Genomic DNA, 25,834 nt, shown 5'->3' with positions numbered 1-25,834 from the left:
TTTTAAACCAATATCTGCTTACAAATACTATTTTCGAGAAACGTTATCTGTACTGTACTGTCTAGCTAGTAACTACAACAGATGTTTAGGGGAAACATGAGACTACTCACATGTTGCTATAAATTAGCATGCTGTGCATGAAGTAAGGGTAAGCCTTCTCACTTACCCTTCTCCTTCTCTATAGCCCTTCCAAAAAAAACAGATTAGGGAAACATCAGCAACTCTGTTTAAAAATAAGAACTGAAAGCTGCTGGAATCTGAAAAAGATTAATACATTCAAGAGAGCTGGACGCAAGAAACCAAGCAAGACTTGCACTGTGCAACTGCTTCATTATGACCAGGAACTGAAGCTCTTTACTTAGAAAATTCTGTCCTTCACATTTATTAATTTATTCAACAATTCTCTTAAGCTAGTAGAAGAAAAAAAACTTCAGAGTTCTGCCTGAAAAACTTCAGACAAATTGCTTCCGTACTCTGCACATCAGTGGAGCTGGATCACACACTGAACTTTCCTGTCATCAGTCAAAACATCATTTAGTTTATGTACACAGTCAAAACCAGAAACAAGTGTTTCAAAGACCCACCCACAAAATAACACAAATCATTGGAAATTACAGTGTTGATAATGTGAAAAGTTTACTTAACACTTCAGTACGGTCTTTTCTTGGCAAGTAAACACAAAATATTTTACTTTCTTCTGTGTTTTTTTCAATATAAACAATCAGAAGAAAAAAAAATGAAATTCATATTAACGAAGAGAAGAAAGACAAGAAAAATAGATTCTGTCAAACTAACCTGGTTCCAGGCTGTAGTGAGATAATAGCCTTGGTTTATTTAGGGCAATAAAAATTAAAGTTGACTGCAAAGGATCTCACAATGTTGAGTGACTTGGCAATAAAATAAGAGAATGAAATTCAGTGCCAATGAACTGAAGGCAATGTGCACAAGAAAAAAAAAACTCCAGCAACAAATACACAATGATAGATTCCAAATTAGCAATTATCACTCAAGAAAACAGTCTTGAAGTCATTGCAGATAGTTCTTTGAACATATCAACTGAATGTTTAGTGGCAGTCAAAACAGCAAATAGGATGTTAGGAGAGATTAGAAAAGGAATAAAGAGTAAACCAGAAAGCACTGGGATGCCAGTGCATAAATCTACAGTATGTTTGTATCTTGAAGCACCCATGACCTCATCTCAAAAACACAAAGTCAAACTGAAAACACATGAGGGAGTACAGTCCACTTGGCTAGGGGAATGGAATGGTAGTAGAAACAAGCTCTTTTCAGTTTTGAAACAATAGGGAGCTGAAAGGAGATAAAGACATTAACATCCAAGGGAAACAGTATAACAGCAGGACAAGTATAGATGGATGCTCTCCAATCCCCCGGTATACTTCTCAGACCCTTCTGGAGACAGAGATATAAGAGAAGAAAGCACAATCATAAATAGTGTGGCAAAATAAATTAATTAATAAATGGCCAGGTAACAGCTAAAGAAATTGTCAGAAGGGGACCAACATCAGAAAATGAAAGCTCTAGACAGGTTTACAAGGTTCCCAGAGCATCAGATCCAGTCACTTTTGGTGAGACTGATACATAACAGTTGAGAGGTCTACGCATGACACAAAGGCTGAAAAAAAAATGGTTAATGGTAATGAGGACATATAAAACATTCAGTGTGCCAACCGGTCATTTGCACATATATCAGCAATTTTTTTAAATTTTTTTTTTTTTAAGCACAACGACTGCTAAGTTGTGCTTACACAAACAAGGAATCCAGACCTCATTTACAGAGCAAAGGATATGTATTCCCCTTGGAATGAACAATTTCAAAAATATTTTAGAGATCACGGTGAATGACCAACTCGGTATGCATTGCCACTGGGATGCTGAAACAAAAATGGTTAAAACGACATAAAATACTCAGGTGTGCAGTGGCAAGCAGCACTCGGGAGATTAATTTATCCCTCTACAAAATATTGTGAAAACAGATACTATCGGACTTGTTCTTGAAATTCTGGTATTTTAATTTTTTTAAAGGAGGTTGGAAATTGAGAGAATAGAGAGAAGAATCACAAAAATTATTCAAAGGGTGGAGAAATTCTTTTACTGACAGTCATTTAACAAGCTCATTTGCTTCACTTTTCAAAAAGGTGGAGTGGTGACTTGCCTACGAGCTTCCACGGGGAGAAAATACCATGGCTCTCATTCATCTGGCATGGAAACGCATGGTAAGAAACAATGGCTGGAAACAGACAAAACTGAATTGTGTAATTGTAACTCTCACATTATTATGATTTATTTTCTGTATCATAAAGTAATGTTACACATGCTGAAACAAGATTTGGCTATGTTGCAATGACCAGATAATCTAAGGTACGGAAAATGGATGGACGGTAAACAGAGAGTGCAAAAAATAAATGTGCTTACACAGACTCATCCACATGGTCACAGATTTGGTCCACCATTTCTGACTCTCTAACTGAGCCTGATTCATTTGGATGAATGACATCCAAATAAACAGATAGATGACTCTGCAATGCAGAGGGCTTAGAAATGCTGACCCAGAGCACAGAGTGAAATACTTTTGGCACTTATGAATGTAAATCTTCCCAATAAGACAATTATCATGCTGAGACACACTTCAAACCACAGCAGCCCAAGCATTCTTGGTTTAGTGTGGATCTGGAGTGGGCTTTTGAATTAATCCCCTGATTATCACCACTGTTGTGCTTTGGCTCATACTGTGGAGCAATCTTGGAGCTCATGATGTAGCAGCTGAACTGGAAGATGTGCAATGTACACCCCAGACACAAATTGGCTTTCAGTCCATGGAGCTAAACTAGAGTTAGTCCAAAGTGAAAAAAGAACAAGCTGCATGCAGTGTGGATGTCAGGTCCTCAGCACCATTTTACTCAACAGACGATCTCCTATTTGTCCACGCTGCCTACTAATAGAGACATAAGCGCCCAAAGTTTACTTTCCTAAAGATATTTAGGTGTATAACTGTGTCACTGGTTGCCCACATGTGTATACTTGCACATACTTTAAAGGCTTCTCCCAACTCTTTCTTGAAAATAGGAGTTGGGCCATCAAGGCAACTATTACTTACTTGAACCTTGCTACACTGAGTGAGAGAATAATTAAATATCCCTCTAGATCCACAAACCTCTTGCCCCTTAATCTCAAAAATGTACGCTTCACTAAACAGCAATCTTAAGAGTGACCCTACACTGAGTTAATGTTTCTCTTTCATACTACATAAAGTATTTTTAAACATGAACAAAAAATAACAGTATTGAGTAAAAAGAATGATGACAAAAAGCTTTTTAATGTAGACACATGCAAAGAAAAAGTCTCATATCTAAGTTAATGTTTTTAAATTGCTATTTCAAAAATTTCCTAAGAGATCACACATATCGTTTTCTGAAGAACTGCTTTTCTGAGATCTTATTTACTACTTTTTATTGGTAAATAGAGCACATTTTAATTGATATGTTATAAAGTAAGCACAATTCTAAAATAAAAATAATTGAACAATTACTTTTCTAAAACCATGATTTCAAATAGCAATTGTTGTCACAGCAATTGATTTATCTCATTGTACTTGACAAGAACATTGTGTTTATGATCATGATGTGCTAGGCTCAGTCATCCTTACTTGTGTTAACTAATATACACATGACAAGCAGCTCCAAAGATTTCAACAAGATTATCTGAAGTACAAAACACTGTAAACATAACATTAGGAGTCTGATATGTATGAGAGCAGTATAAAATTTGTTATGTTTTTAATGATTAATTAAATTGCTCTGAATCACAGTTTTGGAAACACTGTTATAAGTAGGAATATTTCAATGATTAGCAACTCTGAATGATTCTGGGAAGGAAGCATTACGCTACTAAATTAAAATCTGTGAAGACTTACAGTGAAAGTAGTCTTGGCTAGCAATAGAATAGGATATGCAGCTTCCAGTCCATGGAGATGCCATGTGTAGGGTCAGGAAAATAAATCTTGTCTGAATATGAATTAAATTATCTACTGTGGTCTTTTAAACTTGAAATAATTCCAAAAATCATTTAAATGCAAATTTTCATTTATTTATTTGTCTCTCAAATGGAATTCACACAAGTTAAGCAACACCTTTCAAGTTCATTTAAAACTAATTACATGGATAATTCTTCTTATCAAGATGACAGTGATTAAAACACCATTTTGGATGCAGTCCTGAAAACCCATACACTCCCACAAATAAATCTTGCATGCAGTGTCTCATGAAAGTCACATAATCGCCCCTAAAATTCACTTCTCACATGTTCATGACTACTAGCCTTACAAAAACCACAATAACTGTTAAGAAGAAACATATATGGCCTTCTACTAATCTAGTCCTCCCAGGCAGAACTCTCTGTTTGATAAGACTGCAAGGTAAAGGATATCCACATTAGAATTGTTTTACTATGCCATGGTTGATTAACAGTAATGGCATCCGCACAGACATGCAGTTCATAAAATGACTGACCAAGGTTTTAAACAAAGATTTGCAAATATTACAAGGGCATAATGGAAATATCTTAGCTCATGGATTAAAAAATACATTCACACATGGATATTCAGCTGAAAGCTTTTTACTTCAATATATGCAAAATTTCTTAAAGATGGCAATAGAAAATCTGTACACCCTTTTCTGCATTTCACACAGCAAAGTAATTGCCAGGAACAGCCCTGCGGGTATAGAAAACACTAATACATAGTTATTCTAAGGTGAGAAAAGGCTGACTGCATACAATAGAGATCAGAATTTAGAATAAACTCCACTGTTAAATAGTATAAGCTTTTCTACTTATTTGAGTATTTAACATGTACTAAAAAAAGGGAAACCCAAAAGAACAGGTTTCAATGATTTCCAATTCCTGCATTTCAACATCGTGTTCTTCAATGCCAGCCTAACACCTATCAACTATCGTCAGTGCAGACTCAAGTTATACCCCAAGAAAACACGAAACCTTTGTGAAGATTTTCACCTCGTATCAGAGCAGTTCTTTTAACCAAGGAGAACTGAACACCACATCTAATGAATTTCCTATTCCTGGTGTAGGAAAATACTACGATTCTTCTTTTCATAACATCTGTCTCAGAATCACACACAAACTGAACACTTCTGCTTGGAAACAGAAGTAATTGGTACTTATCTCACCTAGAATAAAATAAAAGGAAGAAGGAAGGCTGAGAGTGAGCCATGGACAGAGTACTTGGGTTGCTGAGTAAAAATTCAGTTCAGAAAGTATGTTAACACATTCTCTTTCCCTGGCAGATGAGACACTGATCACTGATGATGCCAACCTTTAGAAAAGAAATATTTTCAGACATAATGGGCTAGGGGGGGACTCCCACATAATAAACTCCAATTCTTCTGTATGTTAGAATCAGAGAGATTAGATGATTTCATGAACCAAAGAGAAGTTTGGCAGATCAGTGTAGATCTTTCTGCAGAAATTCATCTCCCATAGAGTAGATGGATATGAAGATGAAAATTTACATCTGTCTTGAAGAAACATTATTGATGATGGCAGGAAGATTGTAAAGAAATTCCTCAGAAAGGATCTGATTCCCTGGTCTTATGAAGAAAAAATATGTGGAAAACACAGGGATACTGTAACTTATTTTAAAGAAAAGAGCCCTACAAAGATCTTCGACGCACTCTAGCTTTAAAGCTATCACATAACTGCATCGCTACACTGGCCATTACAGGAGGCATACTCAAGACATGAGCAAAAATTCTCAAATGATTACTTTTTTTAAATGGCAGATAGTATTTAAACCTCAGAAATAAACATTTCTGAATCAGTAGTACTCAGGTGGGCAAGGAATTTCATATTCTCTAGCAGTATACGATGAAAGCATCATTTCTATTAGCCCATGGCCATTAACCTATGTTATAGCTGTATCTTAAAAAGCATTCAAAGTAAAGCCCCTTTAAGAAATCACCTCCTGTATGGCTACATGCTTAATCTTCTGAAATCCCAAACCAAACAATTTATTCCAACTCCACAAATGTAGCACTAGCTCTTAGGTGCTTCCTGAACAACTCTAACTTGACTGTGATCATGAGATGATAGCATCAATCCACTGCAGCTGGATTCTGTTGCATAGTTCATACCTTTTTTCTTTTTTTACGAGTTCTCATTAACTAACCCTCAGGCCACCTCTAGCTACCCAGCCAAACACTAATCAAACAGTAAGGAAAGACATGTGTGATCCAATCTCACAATTACTTCCACAAGGTGAGTCTGAATTATCCCAATGCCACTATTTTCTAAAATATCCAAGAAGTTTGCACCACAGCCACCTGGACCACTTATGTATGTATGCTGCTACTCCATTCAAAAATATCTAAGTATACCTATGTAAAATATATGTGAATATAAATTTTTATATACATAAAAATAAAATAAAATTATGCAGGTATTATGCGAGAAGAATGGAATTATAGAATGGGATAGTTTTACTGCTGAGATAAATAGCAATATAAATAAAAATAACAAAAAAAAAAGAAAAGTCTGTGAGCTGCCTCTACTCAAGTACTTCTACCCAGAACATCTATACCAATTCGGGTAGCACACTACAGGTATTCATGGACTGATTCACCCAAACACCTACACTTAGTAGTACAACACATGCCTGAGTATACAGCAAATTATAGACAAAGAATTAGATGCACAGGCTGAGACGCTCCAGCTCTTCTGCATGTAGAGTGTAACTTGTTTTGGAAGTAATGAAGATTTATTGTAGTAAAAGTTGCTTGTTGCCTTTAAATGGCCCATTGGTTGTGATAAAAGCTTTTGATGATAGCAGCCTTTCTGTTTTGAGACTGGTTTTGGCACTGGAGATCTGTAGCATTCAGAGGAGTCAAAATCGTAGAATTATAGCATGGTTTGAGTTGGAAGGGAACTTTAAAGGTCATCTAGTCCAATCCCCCTGCAACGAGCAGGGACACCGTCAACTGGATCAGGTTTCTCAGAGCCCCATCCAACCCGACCTGGAATGTTCCAGGGATGGGGCATTGACCACCTCTTCAGGCAACCAGTGCCAGTGTTTCACCACTCTCATTGTAAAAAATTTCTTCCTTATGTCTAGTCTAAATCTACCCTCTTTGAGTGTAAAGCCATTGCCCCTTGTGCTATTACTACAGGCCCTGCTAAAAAGTTTGTCCTCATCTTTCTTACAAGTCCCCCTCAAGTACTGAAAGGCTGCTATAAGGTCTCCCTGCAGCCTTCTCTTCTCCAGGCTGAACAGCCCCAACTCTTTCAGCCGTTTCTCCTAGGAGAGCTGTTCCAGCCTTCTGACCATTTTTGTGGCCTCCTCTGGACCCGCTTAAAGATTAAAGCGGTATGCCTGTGCCATGGAGCTTTCTAACCAGTTTCCACAGGACCACTGGATGTTGTGGAACAGAACATTTGGACTGCTGTACAGAAGTTAAGAGAAATACAGGAAAGCAAAATGAGCCTTAAAATAACAGCATATTGCCAAAAGCATGCTGTAAGAAGTCTCTAGTGGAACGCATTTAAAATTACTATTAAAAATGTAACCAAAATAATTTTTTGAGGAAGAAGAGCAAAATTAAGTAAAATAATAAAGTAAAACTTCAATAATGGTATTAATAAAGCTTCACAATTTAAGCTCTGAATGTATAACTGAAAACAGGGAGATTAAAGTATCAATGGTATCAACTGCAATTTATATAAACTATGCTCTAAAGTAAGCAGCACCAATGAAATATCGATAAAATACATATTAGTTTATTAGTAAGAACAGCTATCACATCCATGTAAAATCATTTATTAATATATATTGAATGTAGAAAACCACCTTAATCCTTCATCTCCTGATACGTTTACAATCATCTCTGACACCTGCCCCTACAAAGCCTGGGATTCCTGGTCTTTACTGTGCAATGAAACATCAAAATACTTCTTCAAGGTATGGAAGAAAGAAATGTGTTTGAGCAAGGAATTTGTTCTTCGCTGGAAAATTATTATGAACATATGTACATACGTCAAACTGCTATAGAGAATGCAGGGTTTTAAATTACTTTATTAAATAAAATAGTTATTAAAAAGTAACTAGATAATGTATAAATGCACACATATGTATTTTATATTTCTGTTTGCCTACATACATAAGTAATGTGCATATTTACATAAAGCTGTCTTTTCATATGAAATACACCAAAAGCCATACCAGAAGTTACCATAGTAAAGTATGAATGAATGATCAATTATGTGAACAGCCTTTATACACAATTAAAAAGGGAAAATGGATATAGTGTACATCAGGATGCTATTTGGAAGACCAACATTCACATTTCATTCTGCCAATACAATATCAAAAGTGAACCATTTAACAGGACTCTGAAATATATTACGCAATAAAGTTCTAGATGTGAACTTTAACTCTCGGCAGTTCTTCCTTTCACCTCTTTGAAGCAGCAAATAAAGAAGATTTACAATCAAAGGGGCTTAATCTAACATAAACTGAAATTAATCTCCATAGAGTAAATACAACATCACACCCATAAAGTGTGATTATGTTTCTTTTACTCATGGAAAAGACTTTCATATATCATATAATTTTATGGTTTTGCCCTTCATGGGTGAAATACTCTATATTTCTCCCAACAAGTGATGTTGTATATAAAAATCCAGATCTAAAGAAAAAAAAAAATCTATGTCCATTAAATTTGCAGACAAATTACGTAATACAGAATTTCATATTTTCTGCAGTAACTTTAAAGACGAATTAGAAATTGAATACATTGTTTCTATTTCAAAGTAGTTTGTTTCTATTTCAAAGTAGTTGTCCTTTCAATTTAGCTTTTTTTGCAATGATTTTGCTGATTTACACTAATTTAAGGTTTAAAATTAAGGGGGAAGAACGACTTACTGATTCTAATCATGGTCGATTCATAAATTTGGGGAAGAAGAACTGTCAATCAATGCCACATTTCAACAGCCTTCCAAACCAAAAGATTCACATTATTTCAAGAATTTTTTTTTTTTTGCTTTCCTCTCATTTTTTTCTTTCACTGCACTGTTTTCTAGTGCAGATGTTATCCTTTGATAATAAATCACAGAAATATAAAATACTTTTAGAAAGTCACCGAGCCATGTCAGCACTGTTCAGCATATTAGACGCACATATAATAAAGGAATTTAATACATTGCTAAAGGACTTTTCCCTTCTTTGTGTAACATTTCCAATATCTTCTCCAAAGAGGCGAATATAACCAAAGTGGTAGGCATAAAAAAAGTCATAAGTATCCTTATTAAAAGCCCTATTACCACAAAATTTTCCTGAAGACAGAGTAAGAACTTTTAGATTTCTAGGCCAAAGAAGCATCACTATTGTTCTGTAATTGTACTGTATAAAGAATACAAAACCCCTGACAGCCCTCAACCTGTTATTTAGAATTTCAACTAAAAAGACTCAAGACATGCAAGGAAAGAAATACAGTTTTGCAACTGTAGAGTGTTTTCCTAAAATATAACACAAAATTATTGATAACATAGAAAAACAATCACTATATAGAACATAATTGAGCCACATATGCTGATTAAACTCAGATTTTAAAAACATAGATAGATGATTAACTACTTTATAATATGTAATTTTTAGTGTAGCTTTTGGAGTCCACAGCAGAGTTTCCATAATTTTGCTTCTTATTGACAAAATGTAGCCCCCTCACATATTAAACTCCAACAAATACATTAAAAAAAATAAATAAATAAATCTTCCACACAAAATGCTTCATTTGGTACCAGGAAATTTTACTGGAATATTTTTATTAGTATTCCACTTAAAAAGCTCATTAGGTGAATTCTTTTGAATTCAGATGTGTTTTCTCAAAAGTAATAAGTTATATTTAATATTTTAGTATCTACGAAATCCACAGCATAACACACAGTCTAGTACTCTCTTTTCTCTCTTTCTCTGATTTATTACAGCTGAACACCAGGACCCTGAATATTTCTCTACTGCCATAAACAGATTGCTCATTTCTTCGATGTCACTCACTTCACAGCATGCCGTACCGCCTGCGTCTGCACAGACAGACTGGCAGAGTGCTTGAGAAAGCCGCTTGTCACTTGGTATAACGGACAACGACATTATTGCCTAAAAGAAAACCGTAATATTTTTTACTTCCCTTATTTTTTTTTAATAATTATTTTTCTTTATCAGCTCTCACCCCACTTCACTATATGCTAAGATCTGGAAACAAACTTCTGAAGGAACTGCAACTGGTACATATAACCTGTCATAAGACGACAGAATTGCTTCTCTCAAATTAAAAGGACAAAAGTAAAATTTGAAGTCCATTTATCACAGATGAAAACCCGTTTTAGCTCTTTTGTTGAAAGTACAGCAGACTGGAGTTTCATAAAAAAGTGACCAGGATTAAGCAGTCTAGAAGACAAATAGCCATGAGCACCAATGTTGTTTTAGTCTAAGAAAACAACTGACTAATCAGATTTAAGAAAATACAATATAAAATGTGGAGAATAAAAGCACAAACACAAAATGAATTATCTGTGATGCTGCTTTGGAAACAAAATACAATGCCGCTGTAAGAAGACGCATCCCTGAAAGGAGAATATTACAGAACTGTCTCAGAGTGAGGAAACTTGCAAAGTACCGAGTCTTCAAAACAGACATACTTTCTTCAGGAGTCTCGGGAAGTGTATTTCAGGTGCCACCTTCAGAGATCTCTGGGGTGAACACTACTACATAAATGGCAGCTTTGACTCCAATGATTTTATAAAAGCAAAAGAAGTGACAAAATATTTTTTGGAGTGCTAAGCTACAGTACCATACACAATGAAGAGTGAAATGTAAGATTTTCTTTGGTTTTTTCCACCCTAAAAAAGGCTAGGAAAAAAAAAGAAAAGAAATCTTTCAAATCCTGTTACTGTCATCCATATCGTCATCTCACAGCTCCACTCGGCATTTAACCAGCTCCTGAACTTATTTCTTGTTATTATGAACTAAGCACTTTAGCACGCCCAACAAAAAGCTCTTACTGTTTTTGAAACACACAAGAAGTGACAAATGTAAAATTTTAAATGCACCTACTTGAAGGAAAAGCCCATATCTGCTGTATATCAGGCAAGTACACAGGCCACCTTCAGACACCAGCAACTATTTTGTATATTGAGGAACAGTGTATGTCGAAATCAAAATACAGCAAGCACTAGTGCTCTCACACACACTTCCAAATGACTCAAAGGACAAACACAGAAAGAAGAAAAACAAGAATGAAATAATGGAAAACAGTTCTGTTCATCAGGATATTAAATTGTTTTGAAATTTGTCTCCATTGTTTTGAAAAGCAATTGATCCTGTGGTACTGGGGAATCTCCTTTGCCTGCAGGCCAGTTGCAAGTGGTTGCCTTCTCAGGAAACATGAATATATATAACAACTCTACAGTGAGGACAAAGTTTCTGGGTGATTCAGAGAGTGGAAGACACAAAACTACATTCCACAATTCAAAACAAACATTTTAAACAAAAAACAGCTCAGACTGCCCACTGCAGCGTAGACATGCTTGTCCCAGTGGAAGTCAGATAACTATTTGCTTCTAAGTGAGATGAAAACTGTTTAATGCATCACTAAGTAAAAATCAACTTTATTCTAGTCCCAAATGTGAAATCCATTCTGCTAAGATAACTTGATTTTCATGTTACCAGAAAATATTCTAATTTAGATTTATAAGACTTCTATATTTTCTGAGACCCCAGCCATGGTGGACGTGCTCTGATCCCTACACACTGCATTTTGTCTTTCTTACGGAGATCAATATTTGATCTCATAAACACAGGCATGCCAAAATCCAGCGTTAATGTATCATCCTTTCTTTTAACAAGAACAAAACACAAAGCCAGGCAGACACACCAAAGGATGTCAGTAAAGAGAAGGAATTCACCTGTTGCAAATTTACACCAGATTATGGCAGATTCAGGTATTGAAGCTCTTGGGAGCAGTGATAGAACCAGCTGAAACGCAGCCATCTGCTCTCACCACGTGAAACGCAACGGAAGTGACTGTTCTGCACACAGACACACACACGGGGGTGATAAATTGGTTCTTCAGTAACTGCTGCTTTCCCTATTGTAGCTCACGCTACTAGTCCTCGTCCTAACCTAAATGCCCATCCCTTCCCCCTGCAACAAACACTGTGTGTGTTTTGAATATTGTTCTGTCTCACTCATAGTGCTCACAGAAAGTTTTGTCAGAAAGAATGGACCCCTGATCCTACATGACCATAATTTTTCACAGAATTTCTTAAAGCACACACAAAAGAAGGATTTTCAAACTTTTAAAAAAATCCATATTTCTTACTATTTCCCTACTTACTATAAATTGGAAATTCTGTTCCATAATTCACAATAGTGAGGAGACACGTTGGAAGAGTGACCAGAGTGCACTGCTCCAGCCAGTTAGAGATCCACCAGCTGGCAGCTCCACCCCAAGAGCCAAACCAGAGGCAAGGGAAGGAACCATTCTGAGAGCACAAAGCAGAACTATGCTCAGAGAAAGCTCCCTATTAGTTAGTGGTTGGTATTCCATATTTGAAATAGGCTTAAAAAAATTGTTATGACAGTAGCAGTTGCATATCATTACCTATCACAAAAATACTAATAGCTAACCTTTGTCATCAGTATCAATTTCATGTTTGCCTGTTTTTTGATTATGAGACAAAATCGGATTTCTTACCAGAACTCCTGCTTCAGATTCGTGATACAAAAAATTTTCCGAGAAATGCGTGAGTACTCTTATAAATTCTTAACTATAACTTTGTTCAGAAGCAAGTTGAGAAATCAAGAGTTTCTTGGTTCTCAATTATGGATTTACTCAAAAAAACTAACAAATACTGAACTTTGTTAATTTTTATGCATGATAAAATACGATCCAAAGAAAAAGTAATTAACATTTTCAGAAACTAAAGATACTTCATATACCGTCATGAAACGCCTAAAATGTCCTGGCTACCTACTCAGCTAAAACAATATATTCATGTAAGACTTAAAAACACTGAAAAATTCTTTATCATTTACAGTTTAGGAAAAAAGTGCCAGGCTTCAGCTTGTTGAGTATTTTACTGGTCAGGGTAATATAGGAATAGACTTTCTTTAACTCTGGGGACTGAACTTCTTCAGTCTAACAAGAAAGATCATTCACATTTACTGACTGTGAAATTTTCTAATGAGATCTGTACTGCTTCAAAGCGGGTGGAAAGAAAAAAGTCACAGATTTCTCAGTTTGTGTGATGGCTAAAAGTCTTCAAGGCACAAGCTTAAAAGCATTGACTAAAGCAACACAGATGCCACAGTTTTTATACGACTGTTAGGAATCTGCTACTACTCTTATGTGTCTGATTGTATTTCTACTCCTAGAGAAAAGGTCAGTGAACCAGTAGATACAATGAAACCTTCCAGTATAAAAAGAATGGAATTAAATAGGGTGGGTGGTTTTTTTTCCCATTATCAATGTCATGGTCTGAAGCATTACAGTTGGTGTAATATTCTGCTTACTTCTTCAAAAGAACTTTCATTTCTATAACTTCTCTCTTCTAGGACGTACAACAGTATCTTGGTAGATCAAGCACTAATTGCAGATCTAATCATATTTTTTGTGCTTTATTATGTATAGTTTTAAATAAATTATTTTCAGAACAATATTTTTTACATAGTTGATCTTGATACATCGGGAAAATTTTGAAAGTGTTTGTTTGATGTTTCTGATTGAAGCAGTAAAACATGCATTACATCTTTTACTCTGGAACCCTCAGCCTGTAAAGGAAGTTTTAAACTACATTTTTGAACAGTTGTTAAAAAAAACCTGTTATTGTCAAATAAGCCTACTTGCTAGTTTGTCTAGGAAGCCACGGTGAACAGGGTTATACCGTGTGCTCAGAAATATGAAAAATATAACGCTAGAAGGGAGAAATGCAAATACATGTTTATCAAAGCAGGTTGAAACATGTTTTGTAATCGAGCACATTCAAATTGTGTTTAAACACAATTATTTTCTCTGTCTATAATTCTAGCAAATATGACCTGGGTTATTACTGGTACAAACATAATTTGCCACTGTTTTAATATATCACATTCCTATCCAGTAAAAAAAACAAACAAACAAACAACAAAACAAAAAAGAAAACAAACAAACAAACCCTTATAAAAACACTCTTCTTAGGCTACAAACTGTTGAAACCAAATTGTCATACAAAGGTTTGAACGCTACCAACCGCTTTTGCGAGGATATATTGATGCTGTCTTTGGGTATGACTAACTCTGCCCACTAGTGTGGAAAAAATAAAAAGTTCTTGCTACATTGTCCTATTAGAAATATTCTGCAGCCTGTTTAGACTAATGATCCTGTAGAAACAACATCCAGTTTATTAACTACTGGAAGTTTTAATAGTGTGTAGACTGGAAACTTTTTATTCTAAATTTGTCAGTCTGGTTTTCTGTAAAGGACACACAAAGTATTTTTCCTACATTTATTTACAACACATTGCAACCACTAGTCCAGTGACAAACCACCTGACAGTTTCTCCTTTGGATCACTTACATGGACTGACCGTGTGCTAACTCTGATGCCAGTGAGGATGCCATGCTCACAGCAGTGGAGTCAGGAAAGTCGCTGTGACATTATGCATGATTGTTTCGGTTCTATGATAAGAAAACAAATGGACTTCTAACATCAATGAAAACCCCATGCTTCTGTGCATAACACTGAAAAAACCCACACAGAAGTTGCTGGTTCATGCCTTGGAAAGAGCTAGTTAGCCAAGCAATAGGCCTGGGCTCAACTTTCTAGCAGAGTCAATCATCTTGAGAACACAATGCAATTAAATAACATTTTTCATGCAGTTGTTTTATTCAGAACCAACTCAAGTGTCTCCTCTCCCTTCCCTTTTCCTCTCAAGTTCTGCTTTGCAAAGTGTGAATCGACCATGTGCTGTTCTTTCTGTTTTTTTCTTAGAAACACAATATGACAGCTCCAGCTCCTAGACATCCTGCCGATGTCTACAGGCACCTTAACATCAATGCAGTTGTAAAAAGGACCATACAACCTTGCTTCAAGATTTTAAAGTATATTTTGATCAACACTCTATTTCTCATCATAACCACCAAACCTTAGCCTGATTTGTACGTGCCTTTGGAGGGTGGCCTGACATTAAGTTGCGTACCTTTCTTAGATTACTGCAATGCACTACTCACAGCATTTCCCGATTCCTTCATGTATTTCTGCAACGGTGTTCCTAAGCTTGATTCCTAATGTTACGCTGCAGATAGCTGCAAGTCCCTCTTGATCCAAGTGCCAGCTGCAAGCCCTGGTTATGCAGGTAGAATGGCTGAGTCAAAGGCAGTGGTAGGACAGCTGCCAGCTATCCTCCAACCATTCTCTCTGTCAGGAGGATTACATTGGCCTTGGCTTCCAATTAGCTTACAGTTCAGACAGAGAGATCTCTTCTTTCATCAGGATCACAGTGAGTTTGCATTTACCCAGAACAAGCCATATCAGATAGACCATCATACCAGGATAGCTAATGTAACATATCTGTAGAGATGGCTTCACCACCAAAGATCCTACAGTTCACCTTTCGCAAGCCTGCATCAGGGCACAGAGCAGAAACAAACTGCTTTTAGTCTACCTCTGCTATTTGTCACAGAGTCCCTCTGTTCTATTGCTCTCAGGCAGACTTTGCTGTTTTCTATAGGAATTTGTCACCTTAATGTTTGCATGAGCACCACCATCTTTTAGATCTTGCTGGCTTCCCAGAAAAAACAAACAAACAAACAAACAGAGAAAAACCCTCAACAACCAAACACAGAAAACCCAAAACACTACTAGCTGACCTTTAGGCTACCAGCATTTTATTGGTCTATTTGAGAGGAAAGAGAAGAAACGGGATGCTTTGTATCAGCTACTAAACCACTCTCCACTAGTCAACGTACTGGGTGCGGAAGACTTCAGGGTCTTCTCATTTCCGACCCCTTTTAGGTGCCAGCAATTAACAGAAGTCAGCCTGTTCACAGCATTTAAGGGTCTGATTTTTCAGGTACAGTTCCTCAGAGCACAGTGATTAAAGCAAATGGAAAAGCTGTACTGTGAACTTGTGAAATACACACATGGCAGTTCCAGAAATACAGAAAGTCTGATGAACACACTTGTCTGACACTGTTCACGTTTTGCATACACTTCATGCTTATTGAGGAGTATCTCCACAGCAAGATTTCAAAGCACTGTAACGAATCCGTGTATATTCAAGTTTGTGTCATTTTATAAGACAGACAAACTTTTAGGAACTCTTTCAGTGGAGTTTTGTTCAGATCCAAGAACAGTTGTCTATTTGGAGTTGAAGCCAGTTCCTGTATTCCTGCCGCAACAAAATCTTCTGCATCACCTACTGCCTTTCACAATTAATCTCTAACACATTAAAGCTTTAGTAGTGGTTTGGGGTGTTTTATTAAAAATAATAAGCTATTGAAGAGAACCATCAATTTTAATAACTCTTTCAAAGAGTTTACAAAAAATTCACAAACATAAATTACTAGTTTAAGTCAGTATAGCTGATTTCTCTTAATCAGTGCAATACACAGTACACACCCAGCTAATCTTTATGAAGTAAGTGTGAAGACTGTTCCACTAAACATGAAATACATGAAGGATGCCGGCAGCTGCCTGTAGTTACAGGACAAAGGCCTGGATCCTTCGCTGGGACAAATTAGAGAGCACAGTTTAAAGGCTTCCTTGCAGGCATTTCCTAAGATTAAGCAGCTGGTGAAGATACCACTTTAATGGAAAAGAACACGCACGACTTCAGTCAGAGGACAGAAAAAGAAATTTACCTGAAGAAGGTGACAAAGAACTGCACCAGATCCATGATGGTATTGTGCTGTGAGAAGGCAATCTGCAAATAAAACAGAAGTAAATTACAACATTTTCAGAGTCAACAGCTATTTTTAGGCTGGGGCTCTCTGGCTCCATGGATGTTTAGTTTCCAGTGTAATTTCAGTCTAGTGTGCACACACCCGCATTTACCATAATGTGAGATGAGCAACTAACTCCCTCGTCTTTGCCAGTGTCAAAATACAAACAATGGAATATCATCTTTATATCACAGTAAAGTTAATAGAACTATCCACATGAAACTTGCTTGATATAAACAATGAAAGCAACATGCAAAATATTCATAAATTATATTGATATAACATAGTCAACTGTTTTAACTATCAGCATTTTCCATTTTAATTACAACACTGAAACAAGGTTTCAGAAATGTACAAAAAACATCTTCTGCTTAAAACTAATACATTTAAAATATTTAATTGCATAATATTAAAATTAATACATATGTTAAAAAAAAAACAGATAAATCTGGTGTGTAATAAAATAAACTGTTTCAAAGCAAATTACTTTAAAGACAAAGTAACAAATATTCTTTTAGGCTACATTTTTGCAGTCTCACCAGAACATGCATTAGTTTAACTGTTACTGTAATTTTTCACAAAGATTTAATAATTATCTCTAAGACAGCATATACATACAGCCGCACATTCACACTTGCATGCAATAGAGCCTATAATTATCATTATAATTACTTTTTGCTAATGTTAAGTACTATATTTAATATTTAAGTCACATCTACAAATATCCTTAAGTCACTATCTTGGTCAGTGTTTCATAGTGTATAATTATCAAACTGAAGATACACAGAATTTTCTACTTTGGATTGCACAAAGTGTTTATTTAACTATATTCCCAGTCTGTCCCAATAATTGTTGGTTTTAGAGATCTTTGTGCATTCAAGATCTGATCTTTACATGAAATTACTCTGATTCTCTTTCACAGCTGTTTTGTGAACTTTTGAAATGAAAACCCATGATACTCAAGTTTGTGGGGGTTTTTTTTTAGGGCAAAAATATAATGTAAACTTTAACGGTATAATGATGTTATTGTGCCTTGTGTCAGCTAAACACAGCTAACCATAGGGCAGATTACTTAAAGTCTAAGGAAGGAACAGCATGTAAATTGCATTACTCCAGGAATAAGCATCAGGGGCACCATCATAAAAACACATCTCTGAAATGTGATTTCTCCTTCCTCTTCACTAATAATGCACAATTGCAAGCAACGCAAACGATTCTGGAATGTGGTACAGGAAGCAGCTATTTCAAATTTCTTAGCCCAGCTTATCAGGAATGATACTTGATAGATGAACCAGATTATAATTTAGTGTACTAAACTCCTTAAGTGCCATCATCTCCCTCCTCTCTAGACAGGAACATGTGCCCAGCTTAAGTAGATCGCTATGTTTGGACCAGAGCAAAACCTACATTGTGGCCTGGGAGTCTGTGGAAAGACAAGACGCTGAAGAACACATGGAAATGAAGTAGGAGAGGAAAAGAACTCTCTGGCTCACTAGTCAAGTTTAATCTACAAATATTTTCACATTTGTACAATACAAGCAGAAATTTGAAATTCTGAGGAACTTTAACTGAGGTTACTGTCATAATGAACGCTGTATCAATATGAAGAGAGATTAGGGAGTAATAGTACGAAAAAGTTGAAGAGAAATTACACAGTGGACAAAATTGTCAAAGTATCTGTTAATGCCAATGGAACCTTTATTTTACATAGAAAAGATAAAATCTGAGAAAATACCTGAAGATTTCTTTGCCCCAAGATAAAGTGCATCCCAAGCATAAACAATTATTTAAGAACACCTTGTTTGAAAAACAAAAAGCTTCCTATATTCAATCCATATTTTAAATGCAGGCTGGATTCCCATCAAATAATATTTAGTATTTAAATTAACTGCTGGTTTTTCCAGAATGTTTTTTACAAGTAATACAGTTCAGGAGATGAGCTAATTCAAAAAGAAAAGAAAATGCCAGTTTCAACAGAGTTCACCTTTTGTGACCTGTTAAAAAGCTATTTTTCGAAGGAGCATTGGTATTTCGTATTACTTCAATTATTTTCATTTAAGGTGTCAGAACTTCTTAACAGCATCTGTTAGTCTAGAAACAAGTAGAGTCAAGGGAAAGACCTGCAATCAAAAAAAGCAATCTGATCCCAATCATATCAGGAAAGCTTTGTATCAAAATTTTCTAAGAAACTGTAGTGCCTTTATTTTCCTTTTTCAACACACATCAAACATGAATTAGGCAGATTCACAATGGTTTAATGATTTTATATGACTTTTAATGATTAAATATAATTTGCATATTTCTAAGCTCAAGATGAGATAGATTGCTTTTGCACAAAAACAGACACAAAAGGAATTATTTTCATTCTTCCATCTTCTATTAATCAAATCATCTACTTAATCCAGTTGGGATGTTCTTTTCCTGGAGTTCCTGTTTCCAAACCTATGTAAGAACTTCTGGTCTGTAAAACTTACTTGTTTGGTTGTATGCGATATTCTTGAAAGTACTCATGCTTTAGAACGAAAACACAGTAAAATATAAAGCACCATCCCAGAAATAATATCAAATTTTAATCAAACATTATCTTTTAATTATTACATTAGAGATCATGTTTAAAAGATGAACTACAGTGTTTCCTGAAGAAACAGTACCCTGCATCTTAGACTAATTTCAACACAGATTATTAATAGTAAGAATACATATTGTAATTATAAATAGATCACAAAGGAGCAAGAAAATCTCATGAATCTAAGCCCAACACAAAGAACCATAATGCACTTAAAAAGATATATTTCCATGGGATTTTCATCTAGACTGTCTTTTTTCTTGTGCCTACATAGACAAGGGACAAGACAAGGAAAACTCCTTCAACCTCAGGTTTTCACACTACGTTTAAAGATACTGGAGATGAGTATCTCTTTTGTTCATTTGTATCATACCTAAGTAGCCCTCAGTTCCACCAAAATATTGCATAAGCCTATGGATCCCACAAATATTATCTCTATCTTCTCTTATAAATGAAGATCAAGATAAATATCACCTCCACCATTTCCTATGCAACAGAATCACCCAAATGCCATGTGGAAAATGATTTTCTACGGCAAAGGATAGCCTCTCAGTGAACACACAGAATTTTCAGCACAAAACTATTTCCCTTGAAGAGAGAGCAACAATAAAACCTCTGTTTTACACAGCTTAACACTGAAAAATGGAGGTAACCTACTCTCAAGGTTCAACTTGTGAAGGACTTGTGAGGATCAGGACCTAGAGGTAAGAACTGCAGTGACTGTTTTATGAAAAATGTTGTATAATTAAACTGTAAGCAATTTCTTTCAACTTGGATTTGGCTTTGAAGTCTGATGCTTCTCAATCAGACATGAAGGAGGACTCATGTGTCTGAGTTTGTCTAACTTTTCCAGATATCCAGGTGGCTTATTAAAAGATACAAACTTCTATCTACAAAACCCATCCTGCCATTTTAACTTTAGGAATACTGTTATCAGAGGTGCTTTTTCTATCAATATTTCTGCCTGGGTTTTTTTATCTGGGTGAACTAAAATATTAAAAAAACTAATTTTCATGTTCAGTCGTATAGTGCAGTACATTTGTATTCCATTAGATCAAAGTAATACCAATACCAATATACAGAACAAATGAAGTACATTCTGAAATCCACAGTCATAAAAACTCAAAGACAGAATTAAAAGATTCCAAAGCAAAACATGTTCTATATTTGTTCCAGCTCAGAGTCTTAAGAGATAGAAAGGTACACGAAGAAAAAGTTGATGGGTAATAAATGAACTGTGATGATTGCTCCAACAAGCATTACTGATCTGCTTATCTCTTCTCTTTTTTTTTTTTTAAAAAAAAAAAAAAAAAAAAACCAAACAAACATAAAACCCTAAGAAAGCACTTAAGATCTTTATGTCACATGACCTAATTGGAAGGCAAGGCATTGTGACTGCTGACAAATCTTTTACAGCAATTGAGGATTCAAAAGTCGGATATCCAGCAGAACATGACATGCACCGCACACAAGGATGCATTGCAATCAACATTTCACTGTATGGAGATTCTTCATTTTTGACATTTTGGTTACATGCGTGATGTAGGAAATAAACTTTACACTGAATAATGATGGATAGAATAGGTCTGTTGAAATAGGAACAACTTTTGAACACAAGGATTTTTCATATTTTCAAAAGGTAATGTCCGCAGGAAGAGATTTTTTTTTATTCCCCCTGCATTAGATATTTCATATCATGTTCACCTTAGCTATCACATGCAGCGATAATACAGTCCTACAGAACAATAGGTCAAGATCTGTTCCACCACAAAAATGAGACAATCTTGAAAGTCCAACTTAGGAACATCTTTCATATGGAAATAGCAAGTCTGGCCATGGAATTTTGTGTTTTAGTTTGAAAAATACAGGTGTTGAGAAGTTGTCTCTGCAATTCTAATGAAACCAATCTAGCAAAAGGAAAAAGAAAATGAAAATTAGGCACCACAGCAGTGCACTACATCAAAATTCCACATTTGCAGTAAACATGAATCTCATCCATTAAATAGCTGATGTATTCAAATAATGTACACAAAAAGCAATTTTAATCTATGCTTCATTTCATGACATTATCCACTAACATAAGCTTCCGTTTGCTCAGGCTCTCAGACAATGAAGAAATACTTCCATTAATACTGTTCTTTCATCTTGCACTCTTAATAAATTAAGAATGAACAATTAGGAGAAACTAAAATAAATACATGGTAAAACTTCAGCAGATGGTCTAATTATTAGACTTGGAAACATAATACAATAAGGTCAGACATAACCCAAACTAAACTGCCTGAACTGTGTTGATTATGTGTACTTCAACCCCACGGAATTATTACTTCCTTCAGTATCACCAAAACTGTAATTGAATTTCTTCTTGGATAAAACTATTATACACTCCCACTCTGGTACTATGCATGTTTTGAAGTAAAAGACATGGATATTAACTGGACATGAGCATTAACTCTTGTTGTTGTCTATACTCTTCTACACTTTCTTGAGGAACACTTCTGGACTGAGGCAACTTTAGGCAACAAATATAAAAGACAGCTAAGGAAAACATTTTTGCAGCTGGGCACATTTTTGTGTATAACATGTTTATGAGGAAAACAGGAAAGATCAATTACTGTGATAATTTGGAAGCAGGATGTTGGAAAATTTAGATATATAACAAAAATTCACATTTACTATTTGTATGAAGTGAAGTTTAGATATAGTATGCAGAAACATGACTGAAGAGATCAAAGTATAAGCTATTTTAAAGACATTACTATGTACTGTATAATAACCGAGTGGGAAAAAATATGGATATCTTTAAACTCAGTAAATACATAATTATTGAATAATCAGTAATTACATAACAAAAGATCAGTTGACTCTGATTTTTTGCTTAAAAATAACTACAGTTTGAGGGGGGAGGGTTAGAGAGGGTAAAAAATGGTAATGATTGTTCTTGCACATTGGACTTTGGATACAAAGTGTGACTTGCACCAGTGAAAGGTAGATGGTAGGAAACTGTCCTTTTCCCAGTAGAAATACTTAACAGCCAAAGCACAAAATGTATTTTCTTTTCCTCTGGAAAACAAAAATTCCAAGTGAACATCACAAGAAAAGGACAAGTTTACCAACCATGAAAGCAAATTATTTCTGTCTAAATTAGAGAAGCATTAAACACTTTCACACGGAGGTTAAAAATGCCACACTTTTATTCTACATATTGGATTTCCTAGAACTTGAAAAGAGAAATTTTCAAGAAAATCTTTTCTTGAAAATTTCTCTGAATTTTTCCAGATGGAACATGTCAAATCTAGTCCTATGTGTGAACCGAGTCAAAATTAGTCAGCTAGTTTATAACAATCAGCAGAGACACGAAGGCATTTCATAGGTGAGTGACTCTGAAATAGATGTAGGATTCATATAATGTGGAATGAATTACCCTATGGAGCTGCCATTTCTCTCTGCTAACAACACAGGGAGTATATGATTAGTTTAAACTATAGATCTAATGTCAAACTTAGACTTTAAATAATGTTAGGTGAGATAAATTTCTCCCATAGTTTCTAAGTACTGATTGGGTATTTCTGCAAAATAACATAACGCTAAAACAGGAAAAAGAAATATTTCTTCTTGCTGGGATGAAACGATCAGAGAAGCAACATGGAGCTAAGTGCCTGCTGGCAGAATCCTACTGCTTTCTACTGTGTTGATGCCAGTAAAGCATTTACAAAGGGGAGGACAAACAGTCCTCCCAGATGACGAGAATTAATGATAGCAAAACTTTCATACTGATAACATAAATGGAAAATGAAACATAATTTAAAGAAAATCAGACTTGGAATGACAGCCTTCACATCAAGATTTGATAAACAGCTTCCATAGATTATCTCTGCATGCTGAAGTCCTGCCTCTCATGATGGCATACACGAGATTATCCAAATAGCCATCCCTTTTTTTCTCAAGCAACGTAATAATTACAGGATATTAATTCCACTATTCAGAGTCATGAGAGGCTGAAAGACAATCTAGGTTTGTATTCAAATTAGATGAATGATATTCTTAAAGAAGGTTTTCACAGATGAATTTTTTCCTACCTTGCACTTTGCCTATTAAATACACATAAAGTGCTATTTTACTGCCTTATTTAATTTTGTGTTTTGTACACACACAAACAAATGCATGCCACACAGATAAACCCTCAGCTAATAAACTCCAAGAAGTGAAGGAGAAAACCTGGGAGAGTAGAACTGTTATCTAATTTATAGTTTAATTCCGTATGCAAAATATCTTCATAATGATTAATACAGATATTATTAAGAAATTGACATATTGAGTATTAAAGTCAATTAGAGAATGAAAGAAAATTAAAAGGCATAAACAAGGGAAAATTTAAATCAAAATTAAATTACAAAAAAATATTAAAAGTAATTGACACAAAGGCCTATAGTACTGGAAAGTTTTAGACATAAATCTTTGCAGAATTGAGTTCTACAAATTGAGATGAAACAGCAGATTTCTAGACAACACCTTCTGAAACTCTGTTTTTTAAAAGTCTGGCTAGATTAAATGGACAAGGAGGAAAATTAAATATAAAAGTGAAGGGAATGGAATCAGGGAATTTGTCAGGCAGAGTTGAATGACTAAATTCTACTACAAAGAGAAGCATTGCATAATGATATGCTTTTGTTCATCAAGCTAGATTAAGGAAAAGCCATTTCTGTCACTTGCTAGAATCAGATTTATCTCTCTCTTCAGCTCTCTTGTTATGAATTCTTATGACATCTTATCATGACTTGATAAATTAAAGAGTCTCCCACTAGGAAAGCTGCATCTGTTATGGAGCCTGCTTTTATATGTTGTCATCACAGAGCCATAGAAATGTGGACTGGAAGAAACTTAGCATGCTCACATTGTTCAACTTCCCACTCAAAGTCAGGGCACGGTCAACTTCAGGTTGTCACAGTCAACTGTCTTTTTCCAGATAAGTTTTGAAAACCTCCAAGGATGGACATTCCACAGCCACGCTGGGAAACTTGTTTCAACGCAGCAGTGCTAACATAATGAATTTTTTCTAATGTTCTATCCGAATCTCCCAAGGTGCAACCTGTGACCACTTTTCCTTGTTTCACCACCTGAAGAATTTAGCTTCATCATCTCTGTGACTCCTTAACAAGTAATTGTAGCCAACTATCGGAGGCTCTTTGCTAGACTTAACAAGTCCAAGCTCCACAGCTTCAACCTAGTTTGTGTGCTTTAGGCCCGTAAAAACCTTTATGACAGTTCTTTGATATCCTTTCTGAAGCGGGACACCAAAAATTGGAGTCTCATTCCACATGCAGCCTCACCACTTGGGTATTGCCTGAACTGGAATGAGAGCATACTGTTGGCTAATATTCAAGCTGATGTTGGGTAATTCCACTCCAGTTAGGGCTTTGCACTTCTTGTCAGACTTGACGAGGTTTTTGTTGGCCTAATTCCCAAAATTCCTAAGGTCATCCTGAATCAAAGCTCTACCGTTTGATGTATCAAGCCCTCTCCCACTCAACATCAAGCCATCTTGGTCTTCTGATAAACAGAACACGTTTAACGCTGGCATTTTTAAAGTTAAAGTTAAATAGATTCTTGATCCTTTTCACATCCGTGATGCATGTGTCTCTTTTTATCTGTCGAATCTGGTACCAATAACAGTCACACAAAGGATAAAACAATGACAACTGCACGCTTGTCTTCAACCCTCGTAAAAAAATCCACGGTTCTCTGACCTACAGTGCTACCCTTACAATTCATGTTCAAACAAGCGTGTGTTCAAGTCCATTTCTGATTCACTCCTATTCAAAAAACAATCTCCATTCTGACAAGGTAATTTAGATTTTTTCCTGTCAAACCTAAATTAGCTCAAGCACAGACTGGTGATATTACATCTAAAGAGTGTGAAAAACTACCTGGGTGCTGCACAGCAATACCTTCATTCTCATCTCGTGTAGCATGATTGATGGGCTTGCAAAACATCAGGAACTGTTGCCCATAATAGAGAGTCCTATTCAAACAACTGGCAGGCTACTATGGCTCTAGAATACCATAATATGTCAAAGCTGTAAATTACATTTATTCAAAAAATAAACATAGGACATCTCCAACTTTATACATTGCTTATGATTCCACACAAACCAGTGGCCCACACTGATTAATTTCACCCCTTGAAATGCTGCATATTTCTGAGGAAAAATGGTTCGATAAAAAATCCTGCATTAAAAAAAAAACAGTAACATGACTCTCCTATA

At 35.6% G+C, this 25,834-nt stretch overlaps 1 protein-coding gene across 8 annotated transcripts in view; it reads right to left on the bottom strand.

Annotated features, from left to right (window-relative positions):
- ATRNL1 (attractin like 1) overlaps positions 1-25,834 on the bottom strand; it is a 585,672-nt gene that overhangs the window by 240,683 nt on the left and 319,155 nt on the right. For 7 of the 8 annotated variants that reach the window (XR_012764307.1, XR_012764308.1, XM_075423811.1 and 4 more), the window contains exon 25: positions 16,922-16,983. Coding sequence is in view for 6 of the 8 variants with exons in the window: in XM_075423811.1 (XP_075279926.1) it covers positions 16,922-16,983 (62 nt within the window). In the remaining 2 variants the exon portion in view is untranslated. Of the gene's footprint in view, positions 1-16,921; positions 16,984-21,028; positions 21,476-25,834 lie in introns of those variants that run through there. The other variant, XM_075423810.1, reaches the window with a different exon arrangement.

Source organism: Opisthocomus hoazin, chromosome 6, assembly GCF_030867145.1.
Source record: "Opisthocomus hoazin isolate bOpiHoa1 chromosome 6, bOpiHoa1.hap1, whole genome shotgun sequence".
Lineage (NCBI taxonomy): Eukaryota > Metazoa > Chordata > Aves > Opisthocomiformes > Opisthocomidae > Opisthocomus > Opisthocomus hoazin.
This window is presented reverse-complemented; position numbering and strand designations above follow the sequence as displayed.